Here is a 26,802-nt window from a genome sequence, read left to right as displayed (position 1 = left end):
CCCCCGACAGCCTCACAAGATAGGTTTCATTATCCTCATTCTGCAGACAAGGAAACTGAGGCTCAGTGAGGTGAAAGGATTTGTCTGAAGCCACACATAGCTAGTGAGCGGCAGAGCCCAGCTTCCTGCGGCAGGTGTGGGCGGCCCCACCGCCCGGCTCACTTTGTGATGCCTCACGCCTGACTCCCTGGGGGAACAGCAGCAATTATGGCCCTGCGCAGAGCTTCTAGTTCCCCAACTGTAAGATGGGGTGACTAGGACGCTCCCTTGCTGTGTGTGGGGTGGGATCAAATCAGCGGGCAGAACCTCTCACTAGAGGGTCCTGCTGTGGCTGGAGTGGGTGGCTGGGGTGGAGAGGAGCTGTGTCTCTGGGCCAGCAGGAAAGTGGTCTGCCTGTGCTGGGGACAGGGGACTCAGCCCTTTTCCACCTCCTTGTCCTGAGTTGCAGAAAAATGAGGCTCTGAATCTTAAGCTCCTATAGGACTCTTGACATGGCCCCCAGTCTCCACCCCTTGGGCTGCCCTTGGCAGTCTAGCAGAAACTGTACCAACAGAGGTGAAGGGCCTGGGCTGTGAGTCTGGGTTCAAACCCCTGCTGCACCACACACTGCCCGTGTCACCTCACAGGAAAGTTGCCCCCACCCCGAGCATCAGCTCCCCATCCGTGAAAGAGGAGTGCTGATGTTTGCCTTCTAGGGGCCCAGTGAGGCTTAAGGGTGAGCAGGAGGCATACAGAACGCTAGAAAAACAGGATCACTGTGGGACGGTGGGGCTGGGCACCTGGGCAGGCCACTTACCCAGCGGCCCCCTCTGTCTCCAGGTGTTCATCGGCGTAAACTGTCTGAGCACAGACTTTTCCTCACAAAAGGGGGTGAAGGGTGTCCCCCTGAACCTGCAGATTGACACCTATGACTGTGGCTCAGGCACTGAGCGCCTGGTACACCGCGCTGTCTGCCAGATCAAGATCTTCTGTGACAAGGTGACTGGACCGGGCAGACCCTCTACTGGGTCCCGGGGAAGTAGAAGGGCCACGCCCTGACCCATGCATCCTCCTAGCCTCTCTGGGTTGTCTGTCTCTCTCTGTTTTTCTATCCCTTCTCCTCCTTCTTCTCTGTCTCCTCCTCCACCCCCACTCCTCCATCTCTCTGTCTGTCTGAGTTTCTTCTTTTCTGTCTTCTGTCTGTCTGCCTCTCTCATGGTCTGTACTGACCTCAGGCAAGCAGGGCCAGGCCCCACTGGTCAGGCTGGGCCAGGTAAGCTGGTACCTTCCCATTTCCTGGTCTTGTTCTGGAAAAAAGAAGGACCAGAAGCCTGGCCCATATTTAAGATGCAAAGCAGCAGCTGTGAAAGTAGCTAGCCCCTCCCAGGCCCCTGGTGACCCTCTCTCCTTCTCCCCTGCAGGGAGCTGAGAGGAAGATGCGCGATGACGAGCGGAAGCAGTTCCGGAGGAAGGTCAAGTGCCCTGACTCCAGTAACAGTGGTCAGTGGGGATCCAAGGCCTGGGTGGGTTGGTCTGGCGTGAAGGGGAGAAGGAGACCAGAGGTGGGAGGGACCTGAGTGGAAGGACCTGGGGGCACATGGGCTTCCTTCTCCCATCAGGCGTCAAGGGCTGCCTGCTGTCAGGCTTCAGGGGCAATGAGACGACATACCTTCGGCCAGAGACCGACCTGGAGACGCCACCTGTGCTGTTCATCCCCAACGTGCACTTCTCCAGCCTGCAGCGTTCTGGAGGGGTGAGGCCAGGGCTGGGGTCTCGGGGAGGGGCCGAGAGAGGGTCCTGGCTCCTGGGTGGGGCCTGCCTTAGTGCAGACCAGTGGGGAGCAGCCTGCCACTCGGCCAGTTTCAAGACCTTTATTGAATCACAGGGGTTTAAACATGTATTTATGGTCCTATAGCTTCAGTGACCTATTGAACTGAAGAGAAGAACGTTATGAAGAAACAGATTTCATAACCATTAAAATGTTCATGGTTAGGGCACACAAAGAGGAGGCTTCTGATATCTGACCCCAAATTTGACTGCAGCCACATGGAATTCTCATGGCAGCACTTGGGGTGCTCACCGTGTGCCAGGTGTGGCTCTGAGCGTTTCCCAGGCATCACCTTCCTTACCCTTCTCTACAGCCCTGTGAAGTCAGTAATAATGTCTCCCTGGATCCGTGGGGTAGAAATAGAGGCACAGAGAAGTTAAGAAACCTCCTGAGATTGCACAGCTAGTGAGTGGCAGAGCCAGGATCTGGACTGAGGCACCTGTTCAGAATCCACACCCTTCCCCACTAGCTGCTCCGCCTCTCAAGCAGCCGGGACTGAGTGCCTGGCAGCCAGGAGTGGGCTGGGTTCCCTGTGACAGCTGTCCTCCGAGAGACTGCACCGACCCCCTTTTCCAGGCACGGTCCCACAGCAATTCAGTGGCAGGGTCAAGACCCCAGAGCCTGTCTCCCAGTGCCCTTCCTCTGGAGAGTCTGAGCACTTCCTTCCTTCAGGGGTACAGCTCCGCACTGTTTCCTCAGGAATATTTATACAAATGGACCTCGGTGTACAAGGCATGTTTAGTATATTGACTTAGGACAGTGAGGTAGACAGTGGCGCTGAGAAGAGCAGCCAGTGCTGACAGAGCTTGGCACAGGTGCAGAGCACTGCCTGTGTCCCTCCTCTCTCTGCCGCCTTGGGAGCAGCACTGTGGCCCCACAGCACAGGCGGCTGTGTGAACCTGTTCTCTCTTGACTCTCCTCACTCTCTCACCAACTAGGGGCCCTGAGTAAGGAGATGACCACTCAGGGTGAAGGCCCCTGTGGCCAGGTTGACAGTCAACCTGTGGGGGATGAGGGCAGGCCAGTCTCCACACCTGTGAGCCTGGGAGAGGGGAAGCCCAGGGCAACAGCCGACAGAGAGCCTGAGTTTGAACCCCGACTCCTCCTCCTGCCGTGTGTGTCATCTCTAGAGGCTCTCTGCTCTCTCTAGGCCTCGGCTTCTTACCTCACAAGACTGGGTGATGCCTGCCCCAGACCGACAGTGCCAGGTACACTGTAGGGTCCAAGAAGAGGGCCTGTGGCCAGGCTTAGTGGCACACACCTGTAATCCCAGCTACTTGGGAGGCTGAGGCGGCAGGATTGCTTCAGCCCAGGAGGTCGAGGCTGCAGCGAGCTGTGATGGTGGGACTGCGCTCCAGCCTGGGAGACTTCCCTCCAGCAAAAAAAACAAAAAAAAAATACCCTCTTCCCATCGCCCCCTTGGCCCTCAGCTCCAACTGCCTAGATACTGGCCACAGGACCATCTGCAATTCCCGGCCCTTCTGGGCATGCTGGGGCCCAGGTGGGGCTCAGGGCGGCTCTGCTCTGACAACACAGCTTTAGCACCTCCTGTGTGTTCATTGAGTCCCTGACCTGTCCAGCTTGGGCTGGGTGATTCCTTTCCACTCAACATCTCAGGTCACCTAAGGGCCCTTGTCTGAGCAGAATGGGCTAGAAAGGCATTGTAACAGTATTCTCCCCACCTCCCACCAAAAATATTCCTCCCAGAGAGCCTCCAGCAGCCAGGCGCCCCTCTCATCTTCTTGTGTGTGATGGAAAATGTCTTTTTCGCTTCATTGCAGGCAGCCCCCTCGGCAGGACCCAGCAGCTCCAACAGGTATGGAGAGCAGCAACCACACGCCTCCCTCCACACTTGTGTCCCCTCCACACCTGTGCCCCCTCCACACCTGTGCCCCCTCCACACCGGTGTCCCCTCCACACCTGTGTCCCCTCCACACCTGTGTCCTTCCACACCTGTGCCCCCTCCACACCTGTGTCCCCTCCACACCTGTGTCCCCTCCACACCTGTGCCCCCTCCACACCTGTGTCCCCTCCACACCTGTGTCCCCTCCACACCTGTGCCCCTTCCACACCTGTGTCCCCTCCACACCTGTGCCCCTTCCACACCTGTGTCCCCTCCACACCTGTGCCCCTTCCACACCTGTGTCCCCTCCACACCTGTGTCCCCTCCACACCTGTGCCCTTCCACACCTGTGCCCCCTCCACTCCTGTGCCCCCTCCACACCTGTGTCCCCTCCACACCTGTGCCCCCTCCACTCCTGTGCCCCCTCCACACCTGTGTCCCCTCCATACCTGTGCCCTTCCACACCTGTGCCCCCTCCACACCTGTGTCCCCTCCACACCTGTGTCCCCTCCACACCTGTGTCCCCTCCACACCTGTGCCCCTTCCACACCTGTGTCCCCTCCACACCTGTGTCCCCTCCACACCTGTGCCCCCTCCACACCTGTGTCCCCTCCACACCTGTGTCCCCTCCACACCTGTGCCCTTCCACACCTGTGCCCCCTCCACACCTGTGTCCCCTCCACACCTGTGTCCCCTCCACACCTGTGCCCCCTCCACACCTGTGTCCCCTCCACACCTGTGTCCCTTCCACACCTGTGTCCCCTCCACACCTGTGTCCCCTCCACACCTGTGTCCCTTCCACACCTGTGTCCCCTCCACACCTGTGCCCCCTCCACACCTGTGTCCCCTCCACACCTGTGCCCTCTGTGCCATGCCCATTGCCCCTAGCCTACTTTTCTCCCTGTTCCTTGTAAGCTAGGGCGTGGGGCCAGAGGAGGAAGCCACAGGCTTCCTACCCCAGCTCCCAAGCTAGATCCATGCTCCTTTCTCACTGAAACTGCCTGGGTTTTTATGGGTTTGTTTTATGTGAAAAGTTGGCAAATCTCTGGCGAGACACCCGCTTGTAAAAAAGGGAAAGGAAAAGAGTCTGTGGCGGTGCAGATTCAGAGAGAAGAGGGAAGCTGTGCTGGAGGCTTAGGGGATGAAAACCCTCCATCTCCTTCCCCAACACACAACCACTGGAGGGCCTAGCTGGGGCCTAGGAAGGGCCTTCGTGTCCTTCCTTCTGTCAGCCACAGCCTTAGTGCCCTGAGCAGTCCCTTCCCCTCTCTGAGGCTCAGCCTACACGTTTGTCAGATGAGGAAAACAGCCTTGAGAGGGTGAGGAGAGTGGCATGGATATGGAATCTTCGTAAGTGGGAAAGCGCTTTATGAAGATCATTTGTTGTTATGATCAGTTTCTTCCCTATGAACAAAATGTACTTTTCAGATGGTGCTTTCACCCCAAATTGTGTCACCTGTCACCTCACAACAGCCTAAGAGTTAGGCAAGCAGGGTTATTGCCCTACTTTATGGATGAGGAAACTGAGGCTCAGAGAAGTGAAGTGCCTTCTAGTCACACAGCTGTTAAGTCACGGCAGCAGGACTGGAACCCAAGTCTGTCTTATTCCAAAGCCCACAGTCCTTCCATCCCCACTGCCTTACATCTGACCTGAATTCTTTTAAAAAGGAACGATGATGATGATGATAAGTCCACATTTATTGAGGCCCTACTGTGCATCGCAGTGTTCTAAGAGCAGTGTGCATGGTCTCCTGTGGCCTCACACCACTCTATGAAGTATTGCTATCGTTGCTTTCTCATCACCCCATTTTATAGATGCACCCAGGTCACACAGCTAGTGCGTGGCAGGGCTGGGATTTGAACCCAGGCAGTCCAACTCCAGACCTGCTGCTTTATCCCCACTATCCCTCTGCTTTGTGTCCACCCTTGTGTTTTCTTCCCCATTTCTAGGGCCCCTGGAGGCCCAGCAGGGTCTTTCAGCCTCTAGGGGCCCCCGAGTTCCTCACAAGCTCCCCCACTACCATCCCCACAGGCTGCCTCTGAAGCGTACCTGCTCGCCCTTCGCTGAGGAGTTTGAGCCTCTGCCCTCCAAGCAGGCCAAGGAAGACAACCTTCAGAGAGGTGACCGCCCGCCCTCCACATTTACTCACGGAGCCCACCCCAGCCTCCTCCTCCCTCATGATGTCCTGGAGAGGGCACGAGGAGCTGCCTTACTCCTTGCAGCTAGTTTTAGGTCAAGACGGGGGTGGGGGTAAGGAGGGCACCTCAGGCCTCTTGGAGAGACTACCACAGGACTGGTGGCTCCTGTCTCCTGAACTCGTGTGGACGTGGGCACCCTGGGCAGCTGGCATAGTCAACAGGCTCAGTATGCTGGGCGGGTCCCCCTCCCCCACTTTTTCTAATGGGGAGTGGGAGAAGGGTGGGGTTTTGATGTCTGGCTTTCTGGCTTTGACCCTCTAAATCTGTGACTTCTCGGGGTGGGGAACAAGCCCAAACCTCTGGGGGCTGTAGCTGACCGTCAGAAAGAAACCAACTGGCAGCTAGGCTCAAAAGCTTCCAGCAGCCATGAATCGAGCTATGCGCGGCACCTCACGTTTCCAGACACCGCCATCAATTCCCACAATGACTCTACGAAACAACGGACAGAGCCTCCATTTTATAAACAAATAAAGTGAGACTCCGTGATATTAAAATCACGTTTGCAAGGTCCCCTGGCTGGCAGGTAGTAGAGCAGGGGTTCAGACACCCTCACATCAGCACAGCTTAAGAAGATATGTGGGAATCTGCAGAGCTGGCCCAAGGGCCTCCCAGCTGGGCACAGCCCCTCAGCAGAAGTCAGTCTTCAAGTAACGTTTTCAGATTCCCCAGCCCCTGTTCACATTCTCTTCCTTGTACTCCTCAAGCTGCCCCTTTCTTTTCAGTTCTGTTGTATGTGCGGAGGGAGACTGAGGAGGTGTTTGACGCCCTCATGTTGAAGACCCCAGACCTGAAGGGGCTGAGGAATGCGGTAAGCTGCCTGTGAACCCCGCCCACCATGGCAGACCCCCTCTAGGCTCCTGTCCCCACTCCTCACCATGCAGTTCTGATTTCCCACAGGAGGGAACCTTGGCTTGCTGGTGGCCTACCCGTCCCACCCTGTTCAGGGGGCCTGAGGGGCCCTGCCAGTGGGGGTGTGCCTCCGCGATGTTATCTCCCAGTCAGAACCCTGACTGCACCCTGGGAATCGCACACACCATAAATCCTCCTTAATCTGATGGCTGCTATCTGACAGGCCAGGGTTTTTTGTTGGCTTTGTAAACCTGTTTCTGTTTTAATGGGAATGGAACCCAAAAAGGCCAGGCCCCAGAGACGCTCTCTTTCTTTCCCAGGGGGCCTCATTCCGCCTGCTTGTGGCTGGCTGGGGGCCACTGGCTGGGGTGGCCGAAGGCAATGTCTGTGCAAGGAGACCTTCCCCAGCCCCCTAAACCACCAGAGAGCGGGCAAAACAGCCCAGTCCTGAATAAAACCCATAGCCAGCTTTGTGGCTCCACCAAAGACTAAGCAAACAGCCTCCACCAGGGCCAGCTGTGCCTGAAGGTAGAACCACTCAGAAAAGCCAGATGGTGTCAAGATTTCAGGCTGGCAGAGTGAAAATGGCATCAAATAGTAACACTAGCTGACCTTTATTGAAGGCCCACTATGTGCCAGGCAGTTGGTCAGACATGCCGCCTGTGCTGGCTCATCATGTGCCCTTAACAACCCTGAAAAGTGGGTACTATTTGTATCTCCTCATTTCCCGAGGATACAGCCTCCGAGAGGTCGGGTGACTTGCCAAGGTTCCTCAGCTCCAGGTGACAGAGCCGGGATGCCAGCCCAGGCTCTCCTCACACTGCTCGGCTGCGTGCTCTTTACACATCGTCAGCCCTGCTTGGCATCAGCCCCAGGAAGTTGGGCTCACAAAGACCATTAATGTCACCTAAATATGGACTCAGAGGCTTTGAACAATACCTTAAAGGGTCAGTTCCCCATCTAGTGCCTGCGCTCCCTGTCTCAAGCAGCGCTTCCAAGCTGGTGCCCACTTCTGACCTGTGTACTTCTAGGAATGGAGAGTTCACTACCTAGGGGGCAGCCATGGTGTCTTTGTCCAGTTTGTCCAATTTGTGGTGAGACAGTTCCTGAGTTCTTCCTTAGACTGACTTGAGATCTTCTTCCTGGTAGCTTTCAGTCACATCATCATGAAAAGAAATAGTAGTCTAAGAACTTTTCTTGCCAGGAGGAATCTCTGTTAGGGCAGAGAATAACTGAGAAGTTGAACCCGATCCTTTTTCTAAAGTGCCAGAGAGGATGACCTCTACCTGAAACCCAGGACCTGAGGTTTGCTGCAGCTGCTAGGCAGCTGGTACTAATCCACACCGATGTCTTACAGAGCTGTTACCCTGGCACAGGCACTGGGCTGAGCCCTTTACGTATTTGTCTCAGTTCATGTGCAGAACTACCCTGTGTGTACATCCTATTACTATGCCCATTTTACAAGTGAGGAAACCTAGGCTCAGAGAAGTAGGAGTGACCTGTCCAAAGTTCTGCATGTTCAGGTGGCTCAGCTGGGACCAGACTGGATCTGCCTGCCCCAGAGGAATCTTCAGAAGCTCTGGGGAGACAGGCTGACGCTGGCTGTGTCATCTCAGGCAGGTCACTCAACAAGCCTCTGACCCATAGTCTCCTCATGCAGGGAACTAAGTTCCAACATTTTCGGATGTGATGGAGTCAGTTAACCTGGGGTCTAGGCCTTGGGTGTGTGACTTATCCTGTTTGAGCTCCGCATGCTCGCCCATCAAATGGGGTTAATAATTCCGGCCTAGACGGGGCAGATGTCTGGGCTTTCCCCTGTCACAGCAGGGCAAGAAGCATCCTCATTGCTCTGCTTCTAAAAAAAACGACACTGACTGCTTATTCAGGTCTCAGTATGCGCCAGGAGCTGTCCTAAGTGTTTAATGTGGATCAATCCACTTCATTCTTCCAGCAACCCTCTGAGGTGGGCACTGTTTCTGTGTCCACAGGTAGCTTGCACGAGGCCGGCCAGCTGGTACGTGGGTGCACCTGCAGCACTAGGACAGTTTCAGTGTCTGATGGACCAGTTCAGGGCAGTGATAGATGCTCTTCAGGATATTTTTCAGCCACTAAAAATGCTGCTTGACAACTGTTTGTTGTGATACAGGAAGGCTTGTAATAGGATGATAAGTAAAAAGATACATAAAACCAGGTGGAGCCTAGAAACATTTATACACATAACCGTACACATGACCACAAGATGGGAGACACATACTCAGTGTCTGTCTCTGAGAAACAGGGTTATAGATGGTTGTAATTTTCTTCTTCATATTTGTCCACAATATGCATATATTTTACTTTTGTAATCAGGAAGTAAAAAAAGTGATGGCATAAAAGACTTGTCTAAATCTAGCGTGGGCAGCAGGCAATGAATCACCTATCTTTTCCTTTCAGATCTCTGAGAAGTATGGGTTCCCTGAAGAGAACATTTACAAAGTCTACAAGAAATGCAAGCGAGGGTGAGTGCCTAGTTCACCCTCCCCCAGCTGGTTGCTCAGTGCTGAGCAATGTTTGTACTTGGCCTTTGTGGAGGGGCTGAGGGGCTGTGGAGTTGGGGTGGACAGCCCCCCAGCCAGGCCAGGGCCACTGGTCACCTCTCCATCTGCAGAGACAAGACATGGGTCACAGTTGGGAAGGATGGGAGTGGGAGACAAGTGGAGGGGTCTTTACATATGATCTGCTGGGTGGGGTGGAGAGAGAAGTGGAGGGTCATGTGCCAGAAGACCCAGGTTCAAGGCCACTGGGAAATCAAGCCATTTGATTATAATGATTATAGTGACCACCATCCACTTGACCACTCACTATGTGTCAGACACTAGACTGAACACACCCCACTTAACCCTCACAGCCGCACTAAGAGTCCTTATTTGACAGATAAGGAAACTGAGTCTCAGAGGTCATAAGCAGTGTTCAGGGGCAGGAGAAGTGGATCAAAGGCATGAGGCAGGCAGGCCCAACGAAGTTGCTAACAGAGCCGTAGGCAGGAAGGGAGTAGCTGGCGATGAGTCTGGAAAAGGAATTGTGATTGGGAGTCATTTTGAGGGAATCCAGCCAGGGATGCTCCACAGGCCTCCTCCACCTTTGCTAGCCAGACTAGGCCAAGAGTAAAGCTGTACCCTCTAGGGGCAGGCAGTGCCTGGCTGCCTACCGTGGGCTCCTGAGGACCGCAGTACCTTTGTTGTCTGCTCAGAAGATCCCTTGGGAAAGGGAGGTAGGTCCCCTGGTCAGAGTCAGTGAGCCTGGCCTCTGCAGCCCTTCCTGAGTAGGTGACTTCACCAGCCTGGCATAGGGCCCCCAGACAGTGAGGAATTGTCACTGCTATTGCCAGCCCAGAGGCCCTGGAACCAGAGCCCTGGGAAGTGCACTCCCAGCCCCTATGCGCATAGCTCCAATCTGATCCTCTTGCTGTGGACAGTCTAACTCCAGCGACATTTGCTAGTAGCCCCTTGGAGGTGCTCAGCCGCTTGCCCCATGGCTATTGCATGTGGATCTTCCTTTTTAGAAGACTTTGCAAAGTGAGGCAGGTTTTATACTCAAGCTGAGTCCCCATCTCATCAGGCCTAGAGGCCTGGCTGCCTTCCTCACAGGCCCAGTCCTTCCTTCCTTCCTCCTCCTTGGTTCCTACCTAGCCTTCTACAGAAGGCTGAGCGTGGGGCAAGGTGTCCATCCCTGCAGCCCCTGGGAAGGGTTTTTTTTTGCTTTTAGTCGCATACATGTCTAGTTTTTTGTGTGTCTTTTTTTCCAAGTTTCGGTTTCCAACTGAGTCTCACATGCTCTGTAGAGTGAAATCCACTTCATGGCGAAGGGCAGGCTCTGCTTTGCCCAGACAAGCCCAGCCACACTCTCCCTTCAGCACTGGTGCCCACGCCCCCTGGCTGCAGCCCCGCCTGTGGCAGGCCTCCCTCACCAATCCCACTCCAGGCCAGGCTGTGTGATTGCGTGGGGGGGTGGGAGGGTGGGGTGTGCAGAAAGGATGTTCCCCAGCCCCACTGACTGAGTTGCCAGAGGCTTCCCCTTAAGCCCCAGCCAGCTATTGAAATCATAATTCTAAAACCTCCCATTCATGGGGCACTTCCTACACACCAGGCACTGGGCTGCATCCCTCCCGAGCACCACTCACGGACCCTTTGAGCTGGGTACGATTATCTCCGTTTGTATGTATGGGGAAACTGAGGTCTGCAGTAGTTACAAGGTCATGAGTTAGGAACTGGCAGAAGCATCCCCGATTTCTAAAGCCTGTACAGTCATCCACTGTGTTATCCTGCCTCCTGCTTGTTCCTCTAACCGCTAAGCAATGTGCAAATAAAGGATACAGCCAGACTGCTCAGTTTATTTGTCCAGCACCATAGCCCAGAGCATCACTCAGCAGCCCTTCAGAGGCACCCCACACACCCCCACGGCCATGAAAACCTCAGCCCCAGGACTGTCTGAAATGTCTGAATGACAGTGTTCCCCAAAATACCTCCTAGGAGAGGAGAGTCCAGGCTCATCTTCTGCCTGCCTCCAAGTCCTCATGTGAGAAACAGGAAATTCTGATCAAAGGCCTGGTTTATTTTCATGAAACCCTCCCGAAAGTCCTCTGGACGAAGGTGGATAGAATCAGCTTTACAGGCACCACAAAGTGCTGGAAAGATGAACAAATACATTGTTTTTGCTGGCAGCTGGCCAGGGGTTTAATGTGACCCAGGACTGAAGACAGCTAGAAGGTGGAAAATAACAAGAGGCCCACATTTGGTGACAGTGGTTCTGCCTCTCAGGGGTCTGTTGTCACTGACTTATGAGAGGAGGGGTCTGTGAGCCCATCTGGAAACCCTCTTGTGCAGGTGTGAGCAGGTGTGAGCTTGGCAGGTGTGAGCAGGTGTGAGTTCAGGGTGCTGGGAGGCCCTGCTGGGGAGTGGGAGGGATCCAGCCTTCCAGCTGGTGCACATCAGGTACTTCACAGTGCCTGGCACCTAGAAGCACCCAATAAATGGCAAACAAAACCACCCTGATTTTGACAAAGCGCCCTCCCCTCTGCCCAGTTCTGGTCTCCCCTGGTCTGTTTCCGACCTCCAGTGCCCAGACAAAGAGCCCTCTGTGAAATGAAGGAACTCCAGGCAGGACCCAAGAAAGGGGAGCCTATGATTACACACTGGCAGTCAGCACTCAAACCACTGAGAGCACAAGCCTGGATCTCCTTCCTGAAAGTGGCCGGGAGAGAAAACTGGATGTGGGCCATGCCTTCGGGTCGGGGGGTCCTCGTGCCTGCCGCTCCTGCGCCACTTCAAAGAACTCTCCCATAGCCCTGGATTTTGCCCTCCTTCTATCCACTACTTCTGAACTTGTACTTATAGGGCTTTGTTTCCTTCTAAAAATGATACAGTAGAAAGAGACAGAGGTTCAAATCCCAGCCCTGCCATCTAGGAAATGTGTGACCTTAGACAAATAACTGTTTCTTTGAACCTCAGCTTCCCCATCTATGAACTGGGGTAATATAAGGATTCATCCTCCCAGTCCCTACTAGATTCAAAACTCCTGGAAGGCAGGAACTAGGTCTAATTCATCTCCATATGGTCCTTGTTTTTGAGCAAGGCCCTGCACATGGAAAGGCCTCAGTGAATATAGGGGGGAATGGGAAGATGAAGGCCAGGTGGGCAGGTGGATGGAGGATGGTGGATGGGTGAGTGTGTGGGTAGATGGTGCATGAGTGGGTGGGTGGGTGCATAGCAGAGGGTGGATGGGGATGTGAGTGGGTGGGTGCATGGTAGATGGAGGTGTGTATGGGTGGGTAGATGGTGGGTGGGGGTGTGCTTGGGTGGGTGGATGATGGATGGGGGCTATATGTGAATGGATGGTGGATGGTGAATGGGTGGGTGGATATAGCCAACTCCATTACATGCTCAGAAGACAGCAGGGAAGGGGCAAAGAGAAGATTGATGTGATCAGCTCAAGTCACATCTCGGTGGGTCCTTCATCAGGAGCAGCCCCTAGAGGGCTGCTCTTTGGCATAAACAATGGCTCTGACTCCCTGCAGGGGCCCACAGCCATGAAGGTTCTGTCTCTCTCAGGTTGACCCAGGTCCTTCCCTGGAGAATTTGGGGAGAGAGTGGGCCTAGCCCCTCAAGTCTATCGGACAATCCTCCTGAGATTTCAGCTTCCTGGGAATGGAACTGGGAGGGGCTTGTGTGGCAGCTGCCTCAGGCTCAGGCAGGCATGGCTGAGTGACACATCCAGGCCTCTTGTTGAACCCAAACCACCACCCCTCCTGGACTTGAACTCACACTTCATGTCTGAGTCCTCAATATGGTGACTAAGGGAGCACTGCATCTCCCCCAGATCTACATACTAGTTGCTTGAGTGTCCATCCTCTGGTGCACCAGGACAGAGGCAATCCGGCGTAATAGCTGTGAGCGTGGGGGCCAGCAGGCCTGGGTTGAGTTGTGGCTCGGCCACTGGGCATTGTGCAGTAAAAGAGACTGTGACTCCCCGACCTTGTGGGGTTGTTGTGACGATCAGAGGGAAAGTTTGTGAGGTGCCTAAAATGTGGCAGGTACCCACTGGGTATGACCCGTCACTCATCCTGGTCTCTCAGAAGGCCTGAAAACAGGGCGCCTGCTGTGTTCCAACCACATCCCCTCTTCCCTTCCAGAATCTTAGTCAACATGGACAACAACATCATTCAGCATTACAGCAACCACGTCGCCTTCCTGCTGGACATGGGGGAGCTGGATGGCAAAATTCAGATCATCCTTAAGGAGCTGTAAGGCCTCTCAAGCATCCAAACCCTCACGACCTGCAAGGGGCCAGCAGGCACGTGGCCCCACGCCACACACAACCTCTCCACATGCCTCAGCGCTGTTACTTGAATGCCTTCCCCGAGGGAAGAGGCCCTTGAGTCACAGACCCATAGACGTCAGGGCCAGGGAGAGACCTGGGGGATTCCCTGGCCTGAACCCCCATGGCATGCTTGAATCTGCTCCCTGAACTTCCTGCCAGTGCCTCCCTGTAGCCCAAAACAATGTCACCATGGTTACCACCTACCCAGAAGACTGTTCCCTCCTCCCAAGACCCTTGTCTGCAGTGGCGCTCCTGCAGGCTGCCTGTTAAGATGGTGGCGGCACACGCTCCCTCCCGCAGCATCACGCCAGCTGGTGCGACCCCCACTCTCCGTCTTCCTTCAACTTCAGACAAAGGGTTTCTCACCCTTTGGTCAGTTAACTTGAAAACTCTTGATTTTCAGTGCAAATGACTTTTAAAAGACACTATAGTGGAGTCTCTTTCTCAGACTTCCTCAACGCAAGATGTAAATAGCCCCAGTGATTGACTGGAACAAAGTGACCGCCGTGTAAAACTACTGCCTTGCCACTTACTGTTGTATACATTTCTTATTTACGATTTTCATTTATGTTATATATATATATATAAATATATTGTACATATATGCAACATTTTATATTTTTCATGGATATGTTTTTATCATTTCAAAAAATGTGTATTTCACATTTCTTGGGCTTTTTTTTAGCTGTTATTCAGTGATGCATTTTGTATACTCACGTGGTATTTAGTAATAAAAATCTACCTATGTATTACGTCACATTACTTCACATGCTGCACTCGTTCTTTTTGGGAGAGTCTGCTGGGAAGAGAGGGCCACAGTGGTCGGGGTCTTGCTCGTCTTTCTCCCTTTGCTCTGGCTCTGTGCTGACAGCGTGTTGTCCTGGACTTGAAGGATGCTGGGACGTGCAGGGCACCAGTGGAGCAGAGGTGCCACCTCTGGAAGGCAGCAGATTCCTGCTACGCAGATGTTTGTCTTTGAATGTTACAACCTCAGGATCATTGACTCTGAAGAGAAAGTCCTGGGAAGGGTGCAGAATGAGCTTGAAGAGGACCTCACAGCTGGGGCCAGCAGGCAGCACCCAAGGCTGGGAGCCACATGACCTGAGTCTTGTGCCAGCTCTGCCCCTATTCTCTAGGCCAAGCCACTTTCCCCAGAGCCAGCTCCTACAGCTCACAGAAGCAATCGCACGCGTCTCGTCCCAACTCTGCAGCAGTGTGGTCGTGTTGGCACACTGAAATCAGTCATGGTGACAGTCAGAAATTGACAAATACTACAAATCAAGGCCTTTATTTTCCTTAGAGAACAAATCACAGATTCAGGCTTGCTTTCTTTTCATTTATCTTTTTTTTTTTTTTCCTTGAGATGGAGCCTCACTCTGTCACCCAGGCTGGAGTGCAGTGGCGTGATCTTCGCTCACTGCAACCTCCGCCTTCCGGGTTCAAGCGATTCTCCTGCCTCAGTTTCCCGAGTAGCTGGGACTACAGATGCCCACCACCACGCTTGGCTAATGTTTGTATTTTTACTAGAGGCAGGGTTTCACCATATTGGCCAGGCTGGTCTCGAACTCCTAACCTCGTAATCCACCCGCCTTGGCCTCCCAAAGTGCTGGGATTACAGGCATGAGCCACCGTGAACGGCCAGTTTTTGTCTCTTAGTTCAATTCCTTCACTGCCTCATTTAGCTTTTTTAAGCTGCCAAGTTGAAGTGCGTCTTTCTTCCTTTGGGAGAGCAGACTTTCCAGCCACTGCTACCTGTAGCAGTTTCTCTGGTATGAAGTGCAGGACATGGTCTCCGTCGTTTGTTTGTAATTATCATCTTCAGAGCCTCAGGACTCACCGGTGGGTCTCCAAGGTCACTACAAAGTGAGGAAGGGGCTGCAGCAGGCCCTGTATATCCCCCCCAACTCCATCACCGCAGCTCTGCTTCTCCCCATTTAAATATTAGGATTTCTTGTAAATGTTTGTCTGAATAAAACTTTTTTTTAAAGAAGTGTGAAAACCATGATGCCTATAAGAACCTTCCAGCACTGACAGAGTCTGTGGTCCTAATTCCCAAGCCCCTACCTAGAGTCAAGGCTATGGGCAGGTGAGTCTCTAGCCTAAGGCACAAAAATTAAGGGGTGCCCAAAAGCTCGATAATCAAGATAAATAAGTTTAATGCAATATTTTTTAAATTAAGGCAAAAAAAAAAAAAATGCATGGTGAACAAAACATCACAGTTTTGAAGACAGGATTCGTATTACTGATGTTTCCTTTTGCCTCGGGTTCCCATTAGGCTTGCCTGCCACTGTGGGAGGGACCCAGTGGGGCACCCAGAGTTGCTCTGCCAGGCCAGGCCTCACTGTGGCTGTGACACCCCCGTGATGTCAGAATGAGGTGATGCGTGGAGGTTAAATGACAGAGGAGTGTGGAACCGCAGCCATGCTGTAGGTGCTCCGTGTGTATAAAGTTCCCATCTCCTGTCCTCCTTTCCAGCTCCCCTCCCAGAGCCAGTCAGGAAGCTGGAAGGTGTCGCTGCTCAACCTTCACCCGTCACTGGAATCACCTGGGTGGCTTTTACCCCCTCCTGCCTCCCCACTGCCCAGACCCCACCCTGGAGGGGTTAAATCAGCATTTGTGGGTGGGCCCCAGGCCTCGGTACTTTTTAAAGTCCCCAGGTGGTTACAGTGTGCAGTCAAGGCGGAGAACCACTTCTCTGGAGAGGCCACAGACGTACAGGCCCTGGAGCCTTTGTAACCTCTCAGTATCTGGCAGGGTGAATGCACAGAGAGACTTACAGTGTCAGTCAAAGTCTGCTGGGAGACGAGGGAAGGAACCTGGCAGCTCCCCACCCACCGTGCACCTGTGCAGCCTCCACCAAAACCACCAGGGCACCTTTCTTTTTCCCTCCACATAAAGAGACAAAGGCTATCAGGCCTAGACAGGCTATGTGGACTCCATGGAGGGGCCTGTAAGCCTTGAGAAAATTCAGTCCCGCCGGCAGAGGAAGTCAGGGAAAAGCGCAGCCCCTGGGCCCGGCCACCGCCATTCCAAGATGATCTCCCACTCCAAAGAAGAAAAAGGTCTAAAAGGAGTAAAGAGAGGCCTTTCCAAACAGGTGGTCACTTTAGAAAGAAAGCTGTGGACTGGTGGAAAAAGCATCACCTGCCTGCAGGTACCTTTTGCCCAGTAGACATACCGTGAGTGAGTGAGTGAGTGAGGCCAGAAAGGAACAAATGAGAAAGGCAGGAGTGAGGGAATGCATGAATGTGTAAATGAATGAAGGAATGACACAGGGAAGGGTGGGGCTTCCAGGCTTGGCCACCTTCAGGGTGGACTGCTCCTCCTTGAAGTCTGCACCTCAGGAGTCCCTTCAGTCTGTGGCAGGGAGTCGTGCCGGAAGCCAGCCTGGATGGGTGCGTGGGGAAGCAGCCAGAGGGCTCTGTCCACTCCTCCCTTCTGCTCAGGAACCCACTGGAGTCCGTGGGGCTGGGGTGCAGTCTCCAGGGAGCAATGTCTCCAGCTCAAGACAAAGGCAATGGCAGCAGTCCGGCTAGCACGCCAGGCCAGAGTGGTAGAGCCAGGCCAGAGTGGTAGAGCCGGCCCCCAAGTTGTCAGCTGCCACACACATGGTCAGTCTCCTCCTGAGGAATGTCCTGGGGAAGCTGGGCGGGACGGGCTGATGGCCGGGGTTCTCCTCGACCTTGTGTAACATCCCTACAGCACCGGGATCCATTTCTTGTCCTCGTTGTAGAGGAAGGACTGCTTTCCCGGGAGCTCTGGCTTGTACGTGGCTGTGAGGGGAGAGAGAGGAGGAGGCATTAAGAGAGAAAAGGCCTATTGCTGCAGTCTCTGGCATTCTACCTCAGAGCTGGAAAGGCCTGGGGACCCCTGTGCCAGCCCCTGTATATTACACGTGGGGAGACAGAGCGAATGGAACTGGCCCGAGGTTATTTGGCTCTTAACCGGCCCAGGCAGGAGTCAAACTCTGGCTTCCTGCCTTCTTTAATTCTTTTCAACTTCTTTAACAGAACAAAATTTACAAAACTATTTTCTATGAAATTCGAAAAGAAATTGAGTAAAGCAATATTCTTGAAGCAAGGTATTAGCTTCATGGGGTCTTGTTTTGATTTAGTTCAGGGGTTTCCATAAAAGCAGAAGCCATGACAATTGCAGACACGGTTCTCTAGGAGATGAACAGGGCTTGGGAATTGCAGCCCCAGGCGACCAGAAACTCTCATGTTGATACTGACTTGGTTAATGAGGGTCCTGTGTGCGGCCTCTCTGTTCCTATACTTGGGAAGCTGCTGAGGGGAGCCCATGGCAGTCCAGGTATATCTGAGTTTACTGGAAGCTGAGCAGGCAGATGCCGACACATACATGTGCCCAGGAAACCCCTCGCAGAAGCCCACCTTGGCATGGGTGATCAGAGTAGCAGGAGCTGCCTGTCTCTGTGTGCCAGGTGCCTAGCACCACAAATGGCATGGAAAAGTCATTCGGGCAATGCTTCTAGAGGATGTGGCCGAGCAGGGTCAAGCCAGGATCCCTGCCCATGCCCTGCCCTCTCTGGAGCTCACCCCTTGTATAGAGCATATGCATGTTTGCAATGCTGAGTTCTCCTTGACTGACCAGATGAGCCCCAGATCAAACCTCTATAGCCTTGCTGGTGTGATTATCACCACATTTGCAAGGCCAAAGCTATGAGAGTGACTTTCTCCCTGCCCAGTCTGCCTTATGTTAGTCTCACCTGTGAGTATGGAGCGGAAGGAGTCTCCCTACCTGACTGCAGCCTCTGGGGGCAAACCCAGGGCCCAGGTCATCTTGGCTCCTGAGCACAGGAGCATCGTCAACACTCACGGAAAGGCTGAGTGTAACCAAGCTGGCGGCCATCACAGCTCTGCCTTCGTCCTCCTGTGCCACCTGCCACACATGTCAGTCCCCAATGCTTTGGCCATGGTCAGGGTGTGGTAATAGCAAAAGTGCTCTATAGAGAGCTACAAATAGGTCAGGAAGCACAGAGACTGCCCATTGGAGTGAGTCCCTCATGATATTAGCTCCCAGGTAGATCCCAGATATAACAGGGGATCCCTACTTATGCTTGTCTGTAAAAAAGGCGTGGCGCTAGATGGCTGAAAAGTGCTGCTCCGTTGGACAATCCCTGGTTAATTTCATTAACAAACAAGGCACAAATGGGGAAACGCCTGGCACTGACCGCCATGAATTCGCCACGGACCTGTGGCCAACCTGCTCTCCAGGGCTTCTTCAGCTGTAAAATAACCTGGCCACACTAGACCAGTAGTCTAAATATTTTTAAGAAAAAGAACTTTTCTGGCTGGGCACAGTGGCTCACGCCTGTAATCCCAGCACTTTGGGAGGCCAAGGCGGGCTGATCAGTTGAGGTCAGGAGTTCGAGACCAGCCTGGCCAACATAGAGAACCCGTCTCTGCTAAAAATACAAAAAGTAGCTGGGTGTGGTGGCATGTGCCTGTAATTCCAGCTACTCGGGAGGCTGAGGCACGAGAATTGCTTGAACCTGGGAGGTAGAAGTTGCAGTGAGCCAAGATTGCACTACTGCACTCCAGCCTAGGTGACAGAGCGAGACTCCATCTCAAAAAAAAAAAGTAAAAAAAATTAACAATGACAAAGAAAAAGAACTTTTCTGACACACTGACAAAAGCTATGGCCTCCTTTCCCAGAAAATAATGTCTATATGTGCCAAGTCTGCAGCCAATTGCAGAGTCACAGATCCCTTCAAGACTACCTTTGAGCCTTTTAGATGTTCATGGTCCTCAGTATGAATCCCTGGCCTGGACCATCTCTAAGAGCCCCTTCACCTTAAAAAACAAAACACTTTTGTACTGTGAAAATGTGAATGGATAACGCTTCCAAATCTACTCTCATCCCTGTCACCTATTTGGGAAACAACCTATAAATCAGGGGCATGTGATGACCCAAGAATGACAATTCCAGAAGATTTGGTTTTTACAATCATTTAAAACAATCCTCTGACCTGGGCCAGGCAGGCCTGGCTGAGCGGGCACCGCTGTCCACTGGCTGGTATTAGACACGAATGACGCGCTCGAGATGAAATGCTTGCGGGGACCTAAGTAGTCCACAATCTCATACTGACCAGGACCTGGGAGAGGCGGCTTCGGGGGCAGAGGCGAAGGCTGAGCAGAGAAGTTCAGGATGGGGTTTTTCCTTTGGGAAAGATAAAACGGGAAGATGTCACTAAGGCAGTCTAGTGGGGAAGGCATAGTTTGTAGACGCAGCCAAGGCCTGCACAGCACCAGGTTGTCTGGAAGAGGACTGGACGTGGCACCTGGGCAGAGTCCTAGCTCCACTGGTAGTGAGCTGGGAACCCCGGGATCTGTTTCCTCATCTGCACATGGCAATCATGATAGTAACTACTTTGAGGTCAGGGTTGTCAGGATAAATGAGATGATGCACCTAAAACACAGCACTCAGGACAGGGCCTGGCACACAGTGAGAGCTCGGTGTGCACTGTTGGAGATGTGGAGCTAATCAGAAATGGCAGGCAGTGTATATCTCATGTGCCAACTCTGATTGATTGGTAGTGCCTAGCTGGAGTTCTGTGAAAGAAACTGAGGCCTCACATGACTCAATGCGAAGAGGCCTTGGTGAGCCACTTGTGATGTCTGCCATGGTTAGGGAAGAGAAAGAAGCATCCCACAGTCTAGAGATTTGCCATCCCAAGACCAGCAGGTCTTTAGAGGCCACCGTAACATTGATGTTCCAGAATCCTACTAAATATCATCCTGGGGAGGCAGGAGGCATGAGTGGAAAAGCACTGGGCTGGAAATCAAGAGACTGCATAACCCTTACACTTACACTGTCATTGTTTTCAGGTCTGTCTTCCCCTCCTTCAAGAAAGGGAGTCTATCTTTTATTTCTGATATTGAGACATTAAATGAAAGAGAAATAGGACCTGTACTTGAGTCCCAGCTTGGTCATTAATTCATTCTGGGCTTCAGTTTCCCCATCTGTAAAAGGAAGGAATTAGACAAGATGACCTCTGAGGTCCCTTCCTGCTGTGACCTTTCATCAGGCCTTGATTCAAAGTTCTACTGGGTTGTCAGAGATTTCTGGGCTTGTTACAGGAATCATGCTACTCTCCCAACCATGCAATAGAAGGGCTGCCTCCTTCTGGCTCACACCCAGGGCTTCTTCTAAAAGGCTTCTCACCAAAAGGGGAGAGGAGGTACTCTGCACCGAATGGCCAAAGGAGCCTCCCCCAGCGCTCAACGACCAAGGGAGCCAGCCCATCCAAGCAAAGGAGGGGACTTGGGATTCCTGGCCACGGGGGCACTACTGCACTTTAGCCAACAACTTCTTAAACACAGAGAGCTTGAGGGGACCCAAGTGATATCTTCTTCAACCTCCTTAGTTTTCTAAAAATGTTGGTGTCCAGATCCAACTGATCCAAAGTTATAGGCACGTTCATAGGAATTCTGGCATGGAACTCAAGTCTTTGGCGCCTAGCAATATGGAGGAAAGCATGATGGCGGAGGGGACTGAGTTTAAGGGTCACAAAGACCTGAGGCTGAATTCTAGTCATGCTACTTCCTGGCTGTAAGACAAGGCCCCTGATCTCTCTATAGCTTAGTGTCAGTATACACAGCATGGCATGGAGCAATGACACTAACTTTATAAAAGAGTTACGATGACTAGAGAAAAGGTATGTAAAGCACCTACTAGAGCACCAGCACATAGTAGGTGCTCAATAAAGGTAGTTGTTATTCTTCTGATGATCCCTGTGTCAGCGTCACTGTGTGCTGCTTGGCGACAGACAGGCAATTGGGCCTCGTAAAAGACTGATTTGGGGCCCTTCCACCCCAGAGTCATGCTAGTCATCATAAATGTGCTTGGGTTCACATCTTGTGGTGGAGGAACAGCTGGCGTGGATGCTTATATTTAGAACAAAGGTACCCACAGGGAAAGCGGGGACATGCTGCCTCCCTGTTTGCTGTGAATCTGCATGGAAGAACTGGTTATAGGGTGTAATCAACAACCTCTCCCCTTATAAATAAAAGCTGGCTTCTCCTTGTTCTGGCTTGCGGTTCCCCCTTCAAAACACCTCCAGACATTTGATGAGTTTGTGGCTGGCATCATAGAGAGACAGGTTTGATTCCTGGAAATTAAAGCTGGAATGAACCAACCATTGTATGAGGTCACCCCATCACTGGTCTGGGTCACTCCATGCCCAAGATTCCCACCCTGTTCTTTGAGAACACCATGAGGTGTCTGCTTTCTTAGCCAAGGACAGCCTGCAGGAGGCTGGAGCACGCTAAGTTAATGACTCACCAGTGTTCTTGGCAAGACGGGTTAGAGAGGTCCCTTGTCTTCCATTCCTTCAATATGCCCAGGAGAGGCTCAGAACCTTCAGCCTAGCTCTATGGATCTTTCATGAGCACCAGCCATGTGTGTGACTCTGGGCCAGATATGCTTGGGAATCCAGGCAGTTCTGTACTAAGACATGGACCCGAGTGTCCTTAAGGGCTTGACAATCTGCTGCCAGAAACAGCCATGACTGGTGACAACTTCAGGCAGTACAGGCTTTGCACTCAGACAGAACTGGGTTTGAATCCCCTCTTCTCCATTCACCAGCTATGTGTTCTTAGAAAAGGCTCTTAACCTCCTTAAGCTTCAGTTTCCTCATCTATAAAATGGTGGAAATAATACCTATCACCCAGATTGTTAGGAAGATTAACTAGTGCTTTACTTGTAACATTTGTTTAAAAACATGAAATCTGTTAGAATAGAGGTTTAAAAAAACAAAAACAAACAACAAACAACCAAAAAAACCCCAAAACAAACAAACAAAACTGCACTGAGAGCAGAAAGAGACAGAGACGGGGGACATTAATTCCAACAGGATGAATCCAGAAATCCACCCAGAAATCCAGAAAGTCTTCAGGTGAGGGGCATTTCCAGCCGAGGGAACAGCAGGCGCAAAAGCATGGAATGGGGAAAGCTGTAGCCGTTAGGGCAGGAATTGGGACACAAGGAGACAGACGCTGAGCACCTAGACTGCCTTCAACCCTCCATCCACCGGCGAGTTCCTGGGTTGTTCACTGGCTTCTGACCCTCCCCACTTACAAACCCTGATGAAAAGTTAAAGGCAAGATCTATGTATGGCCTCTCAATCCAGCCTAATCTCCCACGTACCGCTGCTTCCGTTTTACCTTCCAGAAACACCCAACACAACACAGTTCAGCAACTCCATGCCTTTGTCCCTGCTGCTCCTTCTGTGAGGAACACTGACTTTCCCCGCAAACTTGAATTCAATTCTTGACGTTCTCACTTCCTTCAGGGAAACTTCTCTCCTCCACCGACACCCATCTCACCACCCCCCACCTGACTGTCTTGGATGTTCCCATGCTGTGACTCAAGTGAGGAACATGAGTTTTGGAGATGGATTTTGGAGGCAGAGGGACCTGGATTCAAATCCCAACCCCACCATGGTAAACAGCCTGCACTTCACTGTAAACTCGGAGTGACACGCCCACCTGGAGGAGAGGGGGAAGGATGACGGCAGGTCGCATCTGAGAGCTCTCAGCTCAGAGTATGCGGCCCTTGAATACATTCTGGCTATTCCTTTGCACTTAAAATGTTACATTTTCTATGGCTTTTACTTGCCTAGCTCTTTAAGGGAAGGGAGTGTGTCTTCCTCGCTTTGAGGCCCCCAGCCCTATCCCAGGAACATTTGCTGAAGTGCAGAGAAAAGCAGAGGGCTGGCAGCAAGTAAAGGTGCCCAGGCATCTGAGGCTCACATGACAGTTTCATCCTCATCCAGGGCTGGTCCCTCCATGTCGAGGTGGGGCTGGCAAATCACAAAGGTCAGGTCAGATCAAACCCAGGGCAGCCCACAGTGCACTGTGACCAGGGCTTTTATGAGCCTCATTACTCAGTTATAAAAGCCAACCTGGCCCTGCCCCGTGGAAAGAAAACATCTATCAAAGACTCTGAGTTGGCCACAACTGGATTAAATGTGTTTGCAGCTTCCAATGCGAGCTGTTTGCAAATCACCTAAGAATAATGAATGTCTTAGAGGACTCAGCAGGCCACTTGGGGAAGGCATCCGAGACCCTCCAGCCACTCCCAGGCACACATTCACTCTGCCTCAGGGATTCCCAGGGTTGGGAGGGATAAAGGGGCAATTTTTCTCATCATTAAAGGGCAGCCGATTGCCTCTGGGGTGGAATGCAGTATCTATTTAACAGGGTGGCGGGTGACAGATCACAGCCGCTTGGGAGGAAGCATCCCATATCGAATTGAAAATCCCAGGGGAAGTTAAGGTGGGCCCAATCTAATTACCAAAATTGGAGTGGGGCCAACGGGGCTTGATTTTTCAGCTCGAGCTGTGACAAGACAGCGTGTCTGTGCAAATCCAGTGGCTTAAAACTCCAGGAAGCAGATCAAGGGTTAGAAAGATGACCCTGATTGTTGCACCTCCTTGCCGGGGAGCATGAGTTGGAAGGCAGTGCCTAGGAGGAACTATTTTGATCTCCAAAACTCTCACCGTGACTCACCCTAAGTCATTGAGTCACCACTGTGACGGATATTGAAGACCTCAGAAGTGAAACCTTGGCTGACGCTTCACTTTGCTTCTGAAGACACCCTGGTAGCTGAGAAATCCTCTTAGCTTTTGATTCAGCAAGGTGGCCATGGCCAAGGAACACCCGATGGCGCGACCTTTAGCTAAGGAGCTCAGAAATGCCAGTGCTAACAAACAGCCAGCCCCCAGCACAGCATCTGCCCTATGGGGCCACACTAGAAACCCTAGGGAGACACAGAAGACCTGCTCACCTGCTTTGATAAAAATACAAGTTACCATGTGAGTTTTGTGGGTTATCTCCTTTTATCCTTGCCACCACATTATAAGGTATTCTTATCCCCATTCACCAAAGACGACTTTGAATTCACTGGGAGTTAAGTGACCTCCCTTCCCCCAGGCCCACTTGGCTGGTGAGCGGGGAAAGTGGAGGTTCCACGGTACTGACTTTGGAGTCTGCGCTAATCAATTCACTGCCCACGGTGCCTCCATGGCCTCCCCAGGAGACGTGATCAGCTGTTCCCTGCCCTTCTCAGAGCCTTTAAGATGCCTGTGCAGACTTCGATGTTCTCAGGGGCAGAGGGTTACCATGCAGTGCTTCTCAGACTTATTAACCAAAGACCTTTTATTTATGAAGCATTGACAGACAGCCAGCGATCCCTAGAAGCCCCAGACACGCACCCCGCTGCACTGCCCAGTGGGAAGACGGCCCCACGGGATATGCGTGGCCACACACCCCTGAGGCCACCTAACCCAGCATTTTGCTGCAGGCTCCTCCACTTGGCTTCGAGGCTGTTCCCAGAGGAGGCTGGCTGGAGGCGTGGTGTCCTGTTCACCTGAGCCTCCGGTACAGAACTAGAAATCTATAGAGTCTGATGACTGACAAATGCAACCACCATAAAATAAGAATGATCTCAAACCATCTGCTCAAACTTGAGCAAAAGCCAGAAGATACTTCTCCAGATAAAACAGTTAAAAACCAAGTGTCCTCCACTCTTATGTTATTTCACCATTTTCCTTGAAGAAGCTTCCAAATTTGGGCTGGGGGCTTGAGCTGCCATGCCAAATAACAGCCATATTGTATAATATAGCCTAATATGTCTATAGGATATACAATAAACCACAGCTATCATTATAAGGGTAATAGCTATTTTCTTTCTTTTTGAGACCAAGTCTTGCTCTGTCACCCAGGCTAGAGTGCAGTGGTGTGATCTTGGCTCACTGCAACCTCCACCTCCTGGGTTCAAGCAATTCTCCTGCCTCAGCCTCCTGAGTAGCTGGGATTACAGGTGCACGCCACCACACCCAGCTTTGTATTTTTAGTAGAGATGGGGTTTTGCTATGTTGGCCAGGCTGGTCTTGAACTCCTAGCCTCAAGTGATCCATCTGCCTTGGGCTCCCAAAGTGCTGGGATTATAGGTGTGAGTCACCACGCCCAGCCGGTAATAGCTATTTTCCAACATCTTCTCATCGAATCTTCACGGAATCCCTACAAGATTCTTATCTCTACTTAATAACATGAAACTCAGGCTCGGAGAGAAGTCTCTGGAAGGTACAGAGCTGGGATTCATACTCTGGTCGGCCAACCCCAACACCTGTCCTCTTGACCACCTTCCTCTGGCAGAGTAAAGGAACAGTTGCTTGTAGAGACGCTGCTTGCCAGCCTGGAGGCGGGAGGTCTCTGGAGAGAGGTTTTCCAGAGAGAGAGCTGTTTCTGGAGACTGGCCTGCCCCAGCCCCTAGCCCTACAGCCTGTACAAGGCCAGCCTGCAGAGCCCTAGCCCTGGAAGGCAGAAGGGACTCCTCTGGTGGATTCCAGCGGTCTCAATCCCCTCTCCAGATTCTAAGTCCAACTTGGCAGATTCACAACTCTCACCTCTCTCTAACCGTGGTCCCCTTGCCCTAGGCTGATGATCAGACTATGCCCAATGTTGTCAGCCTCCCTGGGTTGCCTGGACTTCTGACCCACTGTGGCTATGGCTCCCACCACCTGCCTGATCTCTCTGGAGGGGCCCAGGTGGATATATGGTTGGTCCCACCTGGCCAGCCCTCCCATTGGCCAGCTCTGTCTGGAGGGGCTGCACCAGGGTGAGAGCTGAGATGGTAACAGGAGGACTAACCCTAACTGCTGTTAGTTCCAGAAGTTCTAGAACCATTCGAGAAATAAATAAGCCCTGTGAGTGTTTGAGACTCTTAGGTGAGAGTAATATAAAATGTGCAGGATATTAAACAGGGTAACACAAATCCCTGTATTTATTTTTTAAAATCTGTGTTAATATTGAGTCACCAGCTGCAATGCCAATGCCAAACATATATTTTATTTACCTTTTTTTTTTTTTGAGACAGGGTCTCATTCGGTCACCAAGGCTGGAGTGCAGTGGCACAATCTCGGCTCACCACAACCTCAGCCTCACAGGTCCAAGGGATTCTTCTGCCTCAGCCTCTTGAGTAGCTGGGATTATAGGCATGCACCATCATGCCTGGCTAATGTTTGTATTTTTAGTAGAGACAGGGTTTCACCATGTTGGCCAGGCTGGTCTCGAACACCTGATCTCAAGTGATTCACCCACCTCGGCCTCCCAAAGTGCTGGGATTACAGGCGCAAGGCACTGCGCCCAGCCAAACATATATTTTTAATTCTGAAAGCAATCCTATGAGGCAGGAATTATTCCCACTTTACAGATGAGGGCATGGA

General features: G+C 52.2%; 2 protein-coding genes across 4 annotated transcripts in view; one reads left to right on the top strand and one right to left on the bottom strand.

The window, feature by feature from the left end:
• Positions 1-25,057, top strand: part of GRHL3 (grainyhead like transcription factor 3) — a 46,151-nt gene extending 21,094 nt beyond the window's left edge. Inside the window, exons 9-16 of one of the 2 annotated variants that reach the window (XM_073007699.1) lie at positions 820-978; positions 1,401-1,479; positions 1,599-1,732; positions 3,589-3,623; positions 5,683-5,771; positions 6,572-6,657; positions 9,132-9,196; positions 22,867-25,057. In XM_073007699.1, coding sequence (XP_072863800.1) covers positions 820-978; positions 1,401-1,479; positions 1,599-1,732; positions 3,589-3,623; positions 5,683-5,771; positions 6,572-6,657; positions 9,132-9,196; positions 22,867-23,053 — 834 coding nt within the window. In that variant the 3' untranslated portion in view covers positions 23,054-25,057. Of the gene's footprint in view, positions 1-819; positions 979-1,400; positions 1,480-1,598; positions 1,733-3,588; positions 3,624-5,682; positions 5,772-6,571; positions 6,658-9,131; positions 9,197-13,365; positions 14,966-22,866 lie in introns of those variants that run through there. The other variant, XM_007980017.3, reaches the window with a different exon arrangement.
• STPG1 (sperm tail PG-rich repeat containing 1) overlaps positions 15,695-26,802 on the bottom strand; it is a 56,062-nt gene continuing 44,954 nt past the window's right edge. The window contains exons 8-9 of one of the 2 annotated variants that reach the window (XM_007980020.3): positions 19,543-19,733; positions 15,695-17,326 (exon numbers count right to left, since the gene is read on the bottom strand). In XM_007980020.3, coding sequence (XP_007978211.3) covers positions 17,250-17,326; positions 19,543-19,733 — 268 coding nt within the window. In that variant the 3' untranslated portion in view covers positions 15,695-17,249. The remainder of the gene's footprint in view (positions 17,327-19,542; positions 19,734-26,802) is intronic. The other variant, XM_007980018.3, reaches the window with a different exon arrangement.

This window comes from Chlorocebus sabaeus, chromosome 20, assembly GCF_047675955.1.
Source record: "Chlorocebus sabaeus isolate Y175 chromosome 20, mChlSab1.0.hap1, whole genome shotgun sequence".
In the NCBI taxonomy this organism is placed as follows: Eukaryota; Metazoa; Chordata; class Mammalia; order Primates; family Cercopithecidae; genus Chlorocebus; species Chlorocebus sabaeus.
This window is presented reverse-complemented; position numbering and strand designations above follow the sequence as displayed.